General features: G+C 51.7%; 1 protein-coding gene across 1 annotated transcript in view; it reads left to right on the top strand.

The window, feature by feature from the left end:
• WWC3 (WWC family member 3) overlaps positions 1-16,480 on the top strand; it is a 113,965-nt gene that overhangs the window by 25,896 nt on the left and 71,589 nt on the right. The window contains exon 2 of the mRNA XM_039234249.1: positions 12,779-12,888. Within this exon, the coding sequence (XP_039090180.1) occupies positions 12,873-12,888 (16 nt within the window). The 5' untranslated portion in view covers positions 12,779-12,872. The remainder of the gene's footprint in view (positions 1-12,778; positions 12,889-16,480) is intronic.

Raw genomic sequence — 16,480 nt, 5'->3', positions numbered from 1 at the left:
AATGAACAGAAGGGGTTACCGAGTGGCGCTGGCGTTCCTGATACTCTGCCTGGAGCGCCCACCCCACGTGCGGCCACCCCTCTCACCCTGGTCCGGGTCCGGGTGCTGGCCCTGCCACCGGGCCCCTGGCCCCACGCTCCTCAAGCTTCGTCTCCTGCTCACACCTCCGGTCCCTCCTGCTGCCGTCTGCACTTTCTCTGTGGCCCAAGGGAGCTTCCTGTACAGCGGATGTGATGATAGCGCACCCAGCCTCCACTCCTCCTGACTTGGCACCTACGGAGGGAGGGACGGCGGCCCTGCTTCGTCAGGACGGCCCACGCCCTATGGGGGGGGGGGTCCCTTTGCCGCACCCGCCCATGTGCCGCCGTCTGCTTGGCCGGGGCAGGGTCCGGTCCGCCCGGGACTGGCCTGCGCGGCTCTGGCGGCCTCCTGTGCCCCTTCCCGGGCGGGTCAGGGGCACTCCTGCTGCTCCTCTCTTGGGCTTTGAGCCCGCCCGGGAATCGGCCCTTCCCCCGGGAGCCTCACTCTCTCCCTGGTGCCTCTTCCCCTGGGCGGGGAGCCTTGGGCACGGGGCTCCTGAAACTGGACTTCCCGGACTGACAACATTTTGCATACAGATGCGGGCGGCGTTCTGGGTATACGCATAGGCACATTTTTCTAGGGAGGAGATCAGTGGCTTATCTCAGCTTCCCAGAGAGATCCCAGACCCGGACGACCCGCCATCCCAGAGAGCTTGACCTACTCCCTGTGTCCTCTCCTGGCGGCCGTTTCGTCGTCGACGCTTCATGGGTGGTGACTGAGTGTCTTAGATGTCCGTCCGGGCATGTCCCCCTTTGCTTTTGTTCGTGGATTCGGATGGCGATACGTGCAAAGCTGCGTTAATAAAGAACGGACTTCTCGTGCCAGAAAGAGACCAGACTGCGGAAAAGTGGCTGTTTTGTTGGGGGGAGAGGTAATTCATGCAAAAAAGGACGTGTGATGAAGCCCTTTTACTCTTAACAGCCTGGTACAGTTCCTGCGCCTGGGAACAATACAACGGGGTGAGCTTGATCTGGACGCCGTTTGCAAAGCTGACACTGAGATCTCGGAGCCCGGAGGGCTGTGACGTCACCACCGTGTGCCGCTCAGCTGAAAGGATGGCCAGGACCCTCCCTGACCGCCTCCCCCTGTGATGCCATTTCTAAAGAATGTTATTGTTGAGCCTCTGGGCTCTCCCCAGCCAGTGAGGTTTTTCTCTCTCATTTCAGTTGAATTTACTTTTTCCGTCAATTGTTACTATTTGTTTCTTCTTTCCCCAAATCCTTCCTTACAACCTCCCCTTTTAATTTTTAAATATCCCTTCCTGTCTATTGCATGCAGTACTAAGTTAAGAATCAAACTTTCGTAACACCGTATTTTTATTTTTAGAATGAAGTTCCTCATCCAGCATTTTGTCCACGTTAAGAATAAGGCGGTCATTGACTTCCGCAGTGTACTTCATCAGAGTAATCCCCACTAGAAGTTTGTCAGGAGGATGAGGGACATAAGAATTATTTAGAGGTGGAGTATGGTGCATATATGCCTCCAGGCACACCTCGGGTTTGGTTCCAGACCACTGCAGTAGAGCGAGTATCACAGAGCGGGCCGAGTGAACTTTTTGTTTTCCCGGTGCATCTAGAAGTTATATGCATACTATACTGTAGTCTGTTGTGTGTGCAGTAATGGAACGATGTCTAAAACACAGTGTATGTACCTTATTATAACGTACTTTATTGCTAAAAAATGCTGGCTGTCATCTGGGCTTTCTGTGAGTTGTCAGTGATGATCACAGATCATCGCCAGAACAGATAGAACGATAACGAAAAAGTTGGAAATATTTCAAGAGTTGCCAAAAGGTGACACAGAGACGTGAACCGAGCGAATGCTGTCAGAAAAAAAGGTGCCGATAGACTTATTCTCTGCAGGGCTGCCGCAAGCCTTCCATTTGTAAAAAACACAATATTTGCAAAGTGCCATAAAAGGAGGTCTGCCTGTATTTTTACAGCATTTTTATTTCTAGTGTTCTCCCCAGGGACGGTGGTTCCTGCCTGGTAGCTTCTTGGAACCCTTTCCGTTTTGCTTGGAATCCTCGCTCAGAGCTCAGGGGGAGTGCAGGGAGCCGGCTAGTGACCCGCAAGGGCTTCTTCCCGGTCCTTGTCTGGTCTGGCCATTTCTTAGCCACACATCCCTGAGTTCAGGTTCCTGCTGGCGAAATGGGCGTGATGAGAATGGACCCGTCTCTTAAACTTGTGCTGATTAAAGGAGATTCTCCCTGTTGGCCAGAGCACACTGCGGGTGTGCCCCGGGCTGCTGGCTGTGGCTGCACACTTTCAGTTGTGTCTGCAAGACTTGCCAGGAGGTGGGCGGTAGCCCTACACCGAAGTGCCTAATGTAGGACGGGCTGCGCGCGCCGTGGGTATGACCCAGAGCATTGCCTTTCCGCCTACTGCTGAGCGCTCCGGAAAGGAAGGAGACTACTTCGTACTGCGCATATGACCCAAAGAGAAGTTTCATGACATAGTATGTACCATACTACCCCTCAGAGGCGCGTTGTGCTCTAATATTTTCTTTTTAAATGGAAACACTGATCGTGACGTGCTGGATGGCTTTCATTGCTCCCGAATGGGTTGTGACTGTAGCAAGAGAGCTCGATACAGAGGATTGGAAACGGTTAGTTTACAGAGTGTTTCCGCGTGTGTCCGGCTATTCGGATGATGTTCTGTGTAACAACTGAATGCGAGAGGACCGTGGGGCTACCTATAGCCAGGGTGTTTCATAGGACTTGGAATCTTGACGTTGTTTCTTCCCACTGTAATTGAACTACTTAGGTGGAGTCTCAGTGTGTGCGTGTGTGTGTATGTGTGTGTGTGTGTATACATACATACATATGTATATTTACATTTAATTTAGAGAGAGAAAGAGAGAGAGAATCTCAAGCAGACTCTGCCTTGTCAACACAGAGCCTGACGTAGGGCTCGATCTCACAAACGGTGAGATCATGGCCCGAGCTGAAATCAAGAGTCGGATGCTTTGCTGACAGAGCCATCCAGGTGCCCCCGTGTGTGTATATTTTTAATACACCTTTAGGGAGGTGTAATTTACATACCACAGAAGTCACCCACTTCAGTGCAGTTTGATGAGCTGTTGTAAATGTATACAGCTGTGTGACCATGACCACTAGTTGGTTTTTGAATATTCCCGTCTCCCCCACCCCTGGCATGTCTCCTTTCCTGTCCCAGTCCCTCAGAACCACAGATCTGCTTTCTGTCTGTGTGTGTATTTTGGAATGCCTGCTTTTCTGGCTCCTCTTTGGCAAAGACAGATTCCAGAAGTCAAACTTTCCTGGAAGTCATCATTTCTCCACTTTCCCTGCTGAGAAGTGCAGTGGCTGGGGCTCTCCCTCGTGACCAGCTGCCTGGTCTGGAGCCCAGGGGAGACGACAGACTCGGGTCCATCTGTAGGGGTTGGGCCGTGAGGGCTGCTGTCTGCGTGGGCAGGTGGGCTTTTAAGGCAGCTGTGGACTGTTGGAGGACCCATGCTGACTTTGGGTCGCCTTGTGAGGGCCCCTCGGCCTGCACCGGCTCCCCTCCGTTAGTGCTGTGGGTCCAGGATGCCATTTCTAACTCAACAAGCCCGCGTTTCCGATCGCACTAGTAAGCAGATCCTGAGCACCTGTCACTCCTGTCCCCAAGAGGAAGAGATGCATCCGCCACGCTGCAGCCCACTCCTGTGGGTCCAGTCTCCCAGGCCTCAGATCTGCGCACCTGCTCCGGAGCATACTCTGTCGAGACAGAGGCATCTGAAAATAGCTCTAGAGCCACCGTAGACTGCGTTCGCCACTGATCAGGTCACACGTGCGGCTCCCTCTGCGTGTGCGGTTGTGGCACGGTGGGACACTCTGGAGCTCCGTGGGGGCGGGGCAGAGTTGGAGAAGATGCGATCCTCGCCCAGAAGGAACCAAGTGGAGGAGATGTGACATGAACAAATAACCACGTTCCGCTCAGAGGTTTCATAGATGTCGCAGGAGGAGAGAAAGTGCCGAGGCTGGTAGAGAAAGGGCAGCTTACTTCCTGCTGGGACGTGCCGGGTGTGGACACGAGGCATTCCGGGCCACGTCCTGGGACACTGCTAGGGTTTGAAGTTTGAAGAGGAGGGGGGATGGGAGGAAGGCGTGGCAAAGGGAAAGAACCGTCCAAGTTTGGGGAAGCGGTTCCTAAAGGTTGCTGGGAATGCGGGGGGCCGCTCTGAGCTGGAGGGAAGTGGAGTTCTCTTGCATGAGGTTTTGTGGTCTTAGAAACCTTAGAAATCGTCTGGGATCCCCCCTGCAGGCTTGTGGAAGGAGGATTTTCAGTCTAGATATTTCCTAAGGGCCCAGGGGCTCAGTGGGTGGATTTCGCTGTGACCTTCCGTGGAGACAGATGATGGTCGAGCCAGGGGAGCCCCTAGGGCCGTGCTGTCCCGCCCAGTAGCCGCTGCCACGTGGGTGACTGTGCATGGCCATCGTAGGGAGCCCGAGATGAGGTGGGTTGTGACTGTAAAACATACACTTTGTAGAAAAAACAGGTAAAATATCCGTTTAAAACTTCTCATTGTTACATGTTAAGTGATGGTTTTTTCAACATATTGGGTTTCTTAAACACACACATGCATACACACACAGTTTTTTTTTTTTTTTTTTTTGAGAGAGGGAGGGTAGGGAGGGGCTGAGAGAGGGAGAGAGAGAACATCTCAAGCAGGCTCCATGCTGATGTGGGGCTCGATCTCATGACTGTGAGATCATGACCTGAGCTGAATCAAGAGTCGGACGCTTAACCAACTGAGCCCCCCAGGCTCCCCTGTAAAATATCTTATTAAACTTAATCTCACTGGTTTCTTTTTACTTTTTTAAGTGTGGCTGCTAGGAACGTTTGAACTTGGTATGTGGCTCTTGTATTTCTCTTGGATGGCACAGCCCTAGAGAATTCTTTTCACTGGGCTGACGTTTGTCCTCAGTTCGCTCCAGCTTATACCACTGGAGCCCATTCGTGGAGGTGGACAGAGTGATTTCTTTTGTTTCAGACTGGGCACTCGATGGGCTCCATGAGAAATTCTTTCTCCGTGGGTTTCACAGCAGAGGACCCTGCCGCCTGGGGCTCTTGGGTGCCCGGGCGCCCCATTGGGTGTGGTTTCCTTTGGGTGCTAGACTCCATCACATCGCGGCTTGGGGTCCGCTTGCTCAGCTCTGCATTCTAGCACCTGAATCCAGGCTTTTAAACTGTGTTCTGCGTGTACAGTATTATGCTGCTAAATAAGAATCAGAATGACATTTTCCCAGTTTTTAGCGAAAAAGAAAATAAGGAGTATGTACTAAGTTTCAGAAACCTTGCTAAGGTCACAGCCTTTCAGCCTCACCGCCCCACTGTAAGGATGAGAAAACGGAGGTCACGGTGAGACAGACATTTGTCCAGGCTCATCCTCCCTTAAGTGGTTATAGTTTCCTTGGTGGGAAGTTTTCTCCCGCAGAGTTTTAAAAAGTTACCGCTGTCTGTGTGTCCACTGTCACTGTGATTCAACGAAATACATACTGAGGGACCTTACGCTCCTTCACTCACCAGTTCACGGTCTTTTTTAGGGGTTGGGACGTTTGTTCACAGATGGCGTGAAGCATCTGAGAACCCGTAGGATCACCAGGGAGGGGGAGCCTCTGGAAGTTTGCCGGTCTTCCAAAATACCTCCTAGACGGGCTTGCCTTCAGACGGTTTGTTCTTTGCTGCAGGCGGCTCTTGCCTCTGCCTCCCCAGGACTCTCCCTTCCTGGCAGACAGGCCCACACTCAGGCAGCCACGGCAGAGGTGAACCGTCACTTGGTCAGTAGAGAACCAGAATGGAAAGGTAGGGGAAGGGGCGCCTCGGGGGCTCAGTCGGTTAAAGCGTCCGATTTCAGCTCAGGTCATGATCTCACAGTTCGCGGGTTCAAGCCCCACGTTGGGCTCTGTGCTGACAGCCAGCTCAGAGCCTGGAGCCTGTTTCGGAGTCTGTGTCTCCCTCTCTCTCTGACCCTCCCCTGCTCACGCTGTCTCTCTCTCTCTCTCTCAGAAATAAATTAAAAAACAAACAAACAAACCATGAAGTGAGGGAGGCAGGAAGGGGAGCGGCCACAGCCAGTGTCCATGCGGTAACTAAAGTGGCCGCCCCCAGCTAGCACGAGCCTGGCAGATTTGTTGGATCGTCCCCATTTTGAAGATTAGGAAACTGAGGCTCAGAGAGAAGCAGAAGGGCTCATCCGGGGTTTCATGGCAGTAAATGGCTCTCTTGGAACTAGCACTGACTGAGGTGGCCCGATGCCACCTTCATAAGGAGCCCTGGGGGGCTGTGCCCCGGCGTCTGTGCCGTCCATCATTCTCTCCCTTGTGCACCAGCTCTGGTAAGATTGTCCAGCAGCACGTACTCCTCTCTGCTGGGGCTGAGAAGAGCCATTGTTAAGGGATGACTCCGTGAGGGGAGTGCGTCTGAGGGGTTGTTGACAGTGGGTGGGGGCGCCTCTCCTGCCTGCCATTGCTCAGAGGAGCTGGTGAGGACTGGCTGATGATGTCAGTGCGTGCTTTGAAGTGTGGGGACAGTGGGCGCCCTGCTTCTCGGTTCATTGCTTTCCGTGTTTCCCCAACCCCCGCCCTGCATCATGAAAACGCTATCAAACTCCCGCTGTGCTCTCTACCTACTTGTTGCTGGAAAGCAAAGCCCGCTTTGCCATACGGGTTTATTCTGAGCCCTTGAGCAGGTGCATGGAAGATGTCCCCGGAGGGTAATGAAAAAGACCATCTCTTACCTCCCCGGCAGGGGCGTATGCCAAGGGCAATGCACTTGGGCAGTTTATGTCAAGTGTTTACTGTAAGCTCATATTCCTCAGTGGCAGTAAAGAACAGGATGTTGGGACATACCTGAAGAGGTGACTTGAGGTGCTTGGTAAATTGATTCTGGTTTACCGCAAACGATGGAAGATTCCAACGTGATAGAAAGTGGAGCTAATGAGTGAAAGGGCACGAGGAAATAGACAAACCCGTGTACAAAATTGTATGTTGTACCATATCAGTTGTGGAAGAGCAAGCCGGAGGACGAAGAAGAGAGGAAAATAAAAACATGAATCCGGGGCTTCTGGGTTTTAGGTGATTTTATTTCCTGTTCTTCACACTTCACCATGAATGTTTTACGTTGTGTTTGAGATACGGGGGAAAGAGCTTTGTGTTCTTCAACCTTGAGAATTTACTTCTTGGACCCTTTTGGGGAAGATGATTGTAAATACAGACTATGAGCTTTATGATACACAGAGGCGTTCCTTTCATCATAGTTTTAAAAATTGGGATGGAATTCACATATAACATGAAACTCACCATTTAAAAAAATTTTTTTAATGTTTATTTCTGAAAGAGAGAGAGAGACAGGGTGAGCAGGGGAGGGGCAGAGAGAGAGGAAGACACAGAATCCGAAACAGGCTCCAGGCTCTGAGCTGGCTGTCAGCACAGAGCCCAACGCGGGGCTCGAACCCACAAACTGCAAGATCATGACCTGAGCTGGTCAGACGCTCAACCGACTGAGCCACCCAGGCGCCCCATGAAACTCACCATTTAAAGTATGCAGCCGTCACTGCCTCATTTCAGAACACTTTTCTCTCTCCCGACAGAAGCCCCACACCTGTTAGTGTCACCCTCGTCCCCTCGCCCTCAGCCCCTGGCAACCACTGATCTGCTTTCTGCCTCAATGGATTTGCCTATTCTGAACATTTCTTATAGATGGACGAACGCCACACATGGCCTTCGGTGTCTGGCTTCTTTCACCCAGCACGATGACTTCAATGTCCATCTGTGTTGTAGCATGTGTCCGTACTGCGTTGTTTTGTTTTGTTTTTGTTTTTTTTTATGGCTACATAATGTGCCATCGAATGGGTAGACCGTGTTTTATTCATCCATCCATCAGTTGATGGTCCTTAGTTGTTCCCACCTTTTGGCTGTTGTGAATAATGCCAGTATGGACACTCATTTTGTGGACATACGTTTTCATTTCTCTTGGGTATACACCTAGGTATAGCATTACTGGGTCGTGTGGAAACTCAGTGTTTAACTGAGAAATTGCTGCATGGTTTTCCCAAGCAGTGCTTCTGAATATTTATATTAGTGGAAGTTAGGAAATAATGTAGCTTATCAATAGTAGGAGAGTACTTAGGTGAATTGTATTAATCCCCTTAGCAAACGCTTGGTAAAAAACACAAGCTCTTTTATTCCTAGACCACGTGCTAGGGGTCAAAGGCAGCTGAAATGGGATAATTGTCCTCATTTAAGATTGAGCTTTACTTATTCCCCTGTTCTGGATGATGTTTACAGATAATTTAAGAAGGGAGACAGAATACTTGGGCTACATTATTAGGCCAGCCCCAGTGATTTTGGGGGAGTATCCAGGTATGAATTAATAAGTACACATGTTACATGTTACAAAGTTGAATGTAGTAGGCAGGACAGAAAATTGTACATGCTGTGTGATTGTGACTATGTCAGAAAAAAAGAAATTAAAAGAACACAGGGGTCGCCTGGGTGGTTCATTCAGTTAAGCGTCCGACTTCGGCTGAGGTCACGATCTCGTAGTTCACGAGTTCGAGCCCCACGTTGCCCTCTGTGCTGACAGCTCAGAGCCTGGAGCCTATTTCGGATTCTGTGTCTCCCTCTCTCTCTGCCCTTCCCCGGCTCGTACTCTGTTTTTCTCTCTCTCTCAAAAATAAAAAAAAATTAAAAAAAAAAAGTAACGAACACAGAAAAAAGGTGGAGGAAAACACACCAAAATAGGAATATTGGTTTCATTGGAGTAGTGGCACGAATGGACATTTCTTTCCTATTCAGGCATATTTCCTACACTTTCTGTAATGGAAACCGAAATGGAAACATGAATGCCCCCGAGCCTGTGTGTGGTGACTGGGGGGAAGGAGTTAGTTGGAGAAGCCCAGCACCGGGTTTTTGCGGAGGTGAGCAGTCAGGACCTGGGGCCGGCACGCCTGTGAGGGAGTGAAGACGGGACTTTGGGTTTGCCTCAGGGACGACTCGGAATGCCAGTCAAGGGCTCTTCCTGGCGCTCAGTGCTGTGCACTTGCAGAGCGCCACTGCGCTTGCGGGAGAGCCATCGGACATCAGCGTCTCCACCTACTTGGAGGGATGGGCGTCCGCAGGACAGAGGGTCACAGGATTGTCCAAGACGAAGCCCACCACCTTGGCGAGGGTGCTGGTCATCTCTGGCTAGGTATGAGATGTCACCCAGGGGGCTCCCAGCCTTACCCCATCGTGCAGGAATCCTGCTTTTCAGCCAACAACAGCCAGAAAGCGCTCCTTGCTGAACACCGAACTCTGAAAGAACTCCACCGTTCCAGACCCCCAGACCTTCGCCTTCTGACAGGGAAAAGGGCACCAGGATTTACTCAGCTCTCCTCATTGCAGCAATGTGATCAAACCCATTCTAAAGCCGAACGTCTCGTCTGGAGTGAGTTCGTCACACTTGAAGTCGGGTCACCCACCAACACCTTTCCTGGGAGAAAGACATCTTTTTGCTGTTGGTAAATACAGTTTCAAGTATTCGTGGTGGCGTGTGCTGGCCCACAGAAAACCAGGAAGTCTTTGTCCCACAGCTATTTCGGAATGATGATCAGGACAATAGATTCAGGCCTTCTCAACGCTGTTGTCACCCCAGAATGTGTCTGTGCAGTGAAGTCGGAACGGTCCGGAAGTCTGGAGGGCGTGTTGTCTTGGTAGTCGGATGAATCAGAAAGTCGGCATAGACGTTTATTGTAATGTTCTTCAACAGGACGGAAAGCCTTCCCCGCCTGTCACTGCCTCCTAATAGGGGGCAGCCTGGATCAGCGCCACACATGTCCATGACACCACCTGATAGAATGGGAAGGGAAGTGAGAGCTTAGATATTTAATTGGTTTCCTATTGCATCACAAGTCACTCTGAAATGTAATGGCTTCGAATGACAGCATTATTTCATAGGGCTCATGTGGTGCAGGAATATAGGAGTTTAACTGGGTGGGCCTTGGTTGGGTCTCACGAGGCACTGAGGTCAAGAGGCTGCCTGGGGCTGAAGTCATCTGAAGGCTTGACTGGGGCTGGTCGATCCACTCTCAAGGTGGTTTACTCATATGGCCAGCAAGTTGGTGCTGGCTGTTGGCCGGGGGGCTCGGTTCTTCTCCATTTGGGTCTCTTTATCGGGCCGTTTTAGGGAGCTCACAACACGGCTGCTGGCTTCCCCCAGAGCCCGCAATCTAGAGAACAAGGTGGAAGCACAGTGTCTTTCATGACTGCATCTCAGAGGCCACACACTCTCATTCCCTTAGTGTCCTGTTGGTTGCACAGCTCGCCCCTGTCCCGTGGCGGATGGGACTATGTGGGGCCACGAGCACCAGGACGCAGGAAGTATTGGGAGTGCTCCTATGAGCTGGCTGCCATGGGTGTCCTGCTGCAGGCAGGCTGTTTCACAGTGCGATGGGTGAAGCCGGGGGGCGGGTTTCTGCGCTCCTCTTTGCTGTCACCTGGCCCCTTTGCCGCGTTCTGCCTGCCTGAGGGGTCCCTAGCTCTGCCTTCTAGTTTACCACTTCTGTCTTTTGGGAGCTGGAAAATGTCATCATTGAGCCTGTTCAGAGTACTGTCAGATAAGCAAATGCCTCAAAGTGTAGGCCCTGTGGGTAGATGAGACCCACAGCAAGGACTTGATAACGTCTACGTGGGCACAGAGACCTTACTCCTGGCGCGAACTGGACTCTGAGAGGCGTGCTTCCTCCTCGGCTAGCTTCGTAGTGCTGGTTCCGTGGATGACTGCGCACACTCCATGCTTTGTTTAGACAGGAAGTGGAATCAGAGGCATGCAGCTTCTCCATCATGCCAACGTAAAATTCACTACGAGAACAGTAGAGGTGTCATTTGGTTTATTTTTAGAACACGTATGGAAGTGTTATTATAATTCTGTGTGCTGGTTATTGGATAGAACATTGACAATAGGAACTTAAAAATAGTTTTGTAGCAGGAATTATGGAGTGAATTGGCCTCAGTAGTGCTAGGTCAGGATTCCCACCTCCTCTTGTTGACGAAATGAGATCGTAGATGTACACGTGCTCGGAACACACCTGTGCTTGGGCCTTCTCTCAGCTTCTGCATGAATCAAGAACGGCAGAGATGTGCTCAGGACTTCCTTTATTTTGAAGTAGCGCTGTTTTTGGACTTAAATCACGCACAATGCCCCACTGTCACCTGCTTGACTCAGAGCCATGCCGCCATCGCACCATCCCCGACCTGTAAAGGAATTGCGCTCCGAACGTTGGTGTCTCGGGACCGGACAGACGGTGTGCACGAGGCGCGTCCTGTGATGTTGTGAGGTTTCAAGTCCATTGTGGTTGGCAGGCTGTCGGCAGTGTGTTGTGCCTTCTATTTCTGTTTTGATACGGACTCTAACATCTTAAAAACCATGTGTAAAACGAAGACAAATCACAATCCGTTCCATTCTGATGGTGCTTATCAGTCTCTAAGTGCTGCTGGGAGAGACAGAGCCCTGTCGTCGAACCAGTTTGGGGAAATAACATGTTCAGAATTCACCCTGGTCTTGTGAGGTTTGGCCGTGGTTGCGGTATCTCACTTTCCTGGGGCCAGGGACCTGAACAGAAGATGTGGGAAGATCGAGGTAGTGAAATTTAGGTTATCGGATTCCCATGCATACCAGTCAGTGTGCATTTATAGAGACGACCCAAGAGATAGCTGCCCAGACTCAGACAATTATAAGGTGTGGCCCGTTTCGCACAACAGCTGTCTTGTCAATCAGTGTGATCGTGGGGTGTGGGGGAGGGGCACGCTTTCCCTAAAGAAACCCATCCAGAAGCCTTTTATCTCTTGATGTCAAGCCAAGGTTTCCTTCATCAGATTTGCTTCAAGGAGAGAGAGGTCTGGAGACAATGCGCTTCTGTTGTTTTCCTCCAGAAAACAAAAAAGGATCCTTGTATTGTCACCGGACATGCCGGGCTTTTTGCATTTGGTCAGTGGTTCAAGTTTCACTCCTTGACTTCTGACCCCTGGTAGATGAAACTTCCCAATACATTTTAGATAGATTTAAGGTGTAATGGATGAAGGGGCGCCTGGGTGGCTTAGTCGGTTGAGCGTCCGACTTTCGCTTAGGTCATGGTCTCGCGGTTCGTGGGTTCGAGCCCTGCGTCGGGCTCTGTGCTGACTGCCAGCTCGGAGCCTGGAGCCTGTTTCGGTCTGTGGCTCCCTCTCTCTCTGACCCTCCCCTGCTCGCGCTGCCTCTGTCTCTCTCTCCTAGAAATAAAAAAAAAAAAAAAAAAAAATAAGGTGTAATGGATGCAAACAGCTGTGGGGGGCGGGGCGTCTGTAAGGGAAATGGGAACAAAACATAGGTGTGCACTTGTGGAAGGTGCCAGTGTCATCACCTCATGAAACAGACTGCTTGGAAGAAGATGCTCGTTTTACCTGTTTTGTAACTGTCCGTATCTATTTTCGCTGCTATTTAAAGTTGCACTTGGAGATAGGAATGCTTTTAACTGCGAGCGCACAGATATTGTTGCTGATGATTATTTGGGCAAAGCTGGTGAATTAATTTTCCAACTGAATAGTTGGAGCAAAGGCAGTCAATTAGATGAGATAATGTCTAATTTTGTATTGAAATCTAATTCTGGAGTCGATTCAAGCCAACGTTCACGAAATTGACCTGACTTTCAAATTTGCTTTCATAATTTTATTTTGCAGGATAACAAAGCCATTGACCTTTGCCGATTGTGTTGGGGATGAACTTCCTTTAGGATGGGAAACTGTGTATGATAAGCAAATTGGAATTTATTACATGGACCACATAAATAGTAAGTAGACTGTCACATTTGAGTTACTACATGTAAATGAGTTTTCATGATGATCTCAAAGATCTCTTTTTTGTAGAGTGAAAACCATCGTTGCTCTCCAGTGCGGCATTAAACTGGATTTTATAAATGTAACCTGAAGTTTTTGTTGGAGTTCTTCAAAAAGTGAAGCGGTTATGTCGCTACCTTGGTTGTGTGTTGCTCAGAACTGCATGGAAAATGTTGAATGGAGGGTTTTGATGGCTAATAGAAGGACTACGTTTCCCAGGCAGCCTGGAAATAGAATGATCTTTCATAAGGAGAAGGTTGTTTATTGTGAAGTGGAGCTTACAAGTTCTTGGAACAGTGAATGCCCAAGTGGTTACTTTAACTTCATTTTGTCTCACACATTTCGTTTTAACTTTAACACAGCAAACCTTTTAGATCTTTGTGAAGGGTGAAAACTGTGTAAAGACTACAGCTAAGATAAGGGGCCCTTGACCGTGCCAGCTTTCTTCGAAGAACCGTTTAGAGCAGAGGCTCTCCAGCAGTGCTGGGTTTGCCTCCCGGGACCACTTGGCAATGTCTGGAGGCGTTGTCCATGGTCACTCCCGGGAGAAGGGAGAGGGGCTGCCGGCGTCTAGTGAGCAGAGGCCGGGGATGCCACTGAACTCTGTCCGCTGCTCAGGACAGCTCCCCGAAAGGACAGTGGTGCCGAGGTTGACACACGCTAGTTCACAGGCTCCATTGTGTCCGAGATCTGTTGTCTGCCGCTCGCTCTCGGCTTGCTGCACCTTCGTCAGCCCTTCTCGATCCGGCCCCGGCTGGGACCCACTTCTCACTCCGATTCCCGCATTTCACTCCCTCACGGTTTCATTCTAGCTACCCTCAGAGTTTCTGTTGTTTGACGTTTTTCATTCCTTGGGACACCAAGCATGGCTTCCCCTCAGCATGTTTTTTGTTTTCTTTAAAGTTTATTTCTATTAAAAAATTTTTTTAACTTTTTTTATTTTTAAGAGAGAGAGACAGAGTGCAAGCGGGAGAGGGACAGAGAGAGAGGGAGACACAGAATCCGAAGCAGGCTCCAGGCTCTGAGCTGTCCGCACAGAGCCTGACGTGGGGCTAGAACTCTCAGACCTCAAGATCACGACGTGAGCCGAAGTCGGTCGCTTAACCGACTGAGCCACCCAGGTGCCCCCTCAGCGTGTTTTCTGTCCTTCAGTTTATTAAGTGTGGGGGAGCCCGGAGCGGGAGGGGCCTGAAGACTCACGATGCCTGCCATGTGAGTGATTTGAAGCTCTTTCCGGTCCTGGGGCTCCTCCCGTAGCACAGTGAGCCCAGGTTGGTGTCTTCAGGGCCCACTCTCGCCTGTCTCTTCCAGGCCAGCCTCCTGAGGCAGCGTTGGGACACTGAGTGGCAAGGATTCCTTTCTCGGTCCCGGGGCAGTGGAATTTCCGACACGTGGCGGTCAGCCGTGCGCCTGACTGCAGCTCTCACCCCAAGACTGGGCAGGGGGGATGAGTCCTGCCCTGGCCGGTCCGCCCCGCCAGGCGGTTACCCAAGTGGCAGGAGGGCTCCTGGCTAAACCCGCCACACCCACCGGCCAGAGCGCCGTGCTTAGCGAGGCTCCAGCTGCGGACGGTCCTCCCCGTAGCCCCCGCCGACCGGGGGCCTCACTACTGTGTGCGTTTGAGGTGTCCCGCCATCTGGGCTTGCCTTCCCAGCGGCTGGAGGGCTGCTCCCGCGGGGCGGGGGGAGGGAGGGGGCGCTGCCCCACGGGCCCAGGCACACGCGCACCGCGGCTTCATCATCGGTCCCCGGGCCCAGGTGCTATTATTGAACAGCAGAGGCATCTGCCTTATACAGCCTTCCCAGAAAGCCGGCCTGCCCCCGAGGTCACGGACCCGTTCTGGCTCGCCTCTCTCATAAACCCGGCTTGCTCATCCCACTGCGCCCCCTTCTCTGCTGTGGGTCTTCCTGGCGCGGCTGCTCGCCGTCGCAGCGGCTGGGTCAGAGCACCTCTCTGTGCTGGCCACCCTTTGGGCCCTGGCGACACGGGGCCCAAGGTGAGACCCAGTGTGCAGCGCAGGGATCCCACCTGCCACTCTAGACGTGGCCGTGAACCCAAACACTGAGTAATCGCCAAGGACTCTCTTCTAGTCACTGTGAGTATAAGTGGGGTGACTCAGCACCGTGGGTGACGAGGGTAAAGACCTCACCTCCGGGATCGCCCCACCTCCTCTCAGAGAGCCCAGCTCTTTTTTTTTTTTCCTTGCAGGAACAAGAAAGGTTATTATCGTTACAGTAGCTTGTACGTGGAGGGCCAAACAGCACATTCCAGAAAACTTGCTCCCCAGAACCCAACTCTTCATAGTGCAGCTTTAAAACTCTTTAAAGGCACAGCACCCAGAGGGTCCAATGTTAAATTGGAACTGTGCGGGTTGGCAGTAGGGTGTGAGGGACTAGGGGGACCCTGGGCCGAACACCTCCAAGGTTCCCAGGACCCTCCAGAGCACCGAGCAGAGCGGGTGGGCCGTAGCCGGTCACACTGGCACACACGCGTCCTTGACATCTGGCGTCACAGGTGTAACTCGTCTGTCCCAGGCCCACCGAGCGTGAGCTCCTGGGCTGGGTCAGGACCCTGATCGCTGTTGTGATATTTGGTTTCTTATTGCCTCGTGTGGGCTTTTGCTTTTGAGGCCTAGAGAGGCTGTCCGGTAGGGGCCTGGGGCGGCAGCGTGAAGGGGGCGGGGCGGGGGGGGATTGTCGGAGGAAGGGGGTTTAAAGGGAGAACTTACTTGAAACATCCTAGCAAGCTCTTGTGTGTGTGTGTGTGTGTGTGTGTGTCTGTGTGTGTGTCTGTGGTAAAGAACACGTGACATAAAATTTACTTTTTTAACCGTTTCGAGGTGAAACACAAAACTGGAAATTAACCAGTTTAAAGTGTAGAGTTCAGCAGCATTTGGTGTGGTCACTGTTGGACAGCCACTGCCCCTCTTTCGCTGCAAAACATTCCATCCCCCCCCCCCCCCCCCCCCCCCCCCCCCCCCCCCCCCCCCCCCCCCCCCCCCCCCCCCCCCCCCCCCCCCCCCCCCCCCCCCCCAGTCCAACCTGGAACCCATAAGCGGTCACTCCCCTTCTCCCTTCCAGGCTCCCAGCTCCTGGCCACCACTAAATCTCCTTTCTGTCTCTCTGGACTTGCCTTGCCTCTTCTGGACATTTCACACAGATGGGATCGTGCACTGTGTGACCCTTGGTGTCTGACCTCTTCCACCCGTGGGTGTGCTTGAGGTTCGCCCATGCAGGAGCCGGAAGCAGCCCTTCATTCCTCGTTGGGGCCTGGGGACACTCCATTGTGCGGATGGGTCCCGCTATATTTCTCCCCTCCTCACTTGCTGGACTTGGGCTCATTTCCAGCTTTTTGGCGGTTGCCATAGCGCTGATCAAGCACACTCTGTTCTCTTTCATTGATTTACGAAGACCTAATTGGCTTCATTAAAGGATTCGTGAATGAGGCAGCATCCCTCCTAGCAAATAGATGGGAGCTCCCCAAGCCGCTTTAGATGAATTATTTTGCAGGTTTATATACGGTTTGGGTTGGGGGCATGTTCCCAGG

Source organism: Hyaena hyaena, unplaced genomic scaffold (genome assembly GCF_003009895.1).
Source record: "Hyaena hyaena isolate Hyena2069 unplaced genomic scaffold, ASM300989v1 scaffold_85, whole genome shotgun sequence".
Lineage (NCBI taxonomy): Eukaryota > Metazoa > Chordata > Mammalia > Carnivora > Hyaenidae > Hyaena > Hyaena hyaena.
This window is presented reverse-complemented; position numbering and strand designations above follow the sequence as displayed.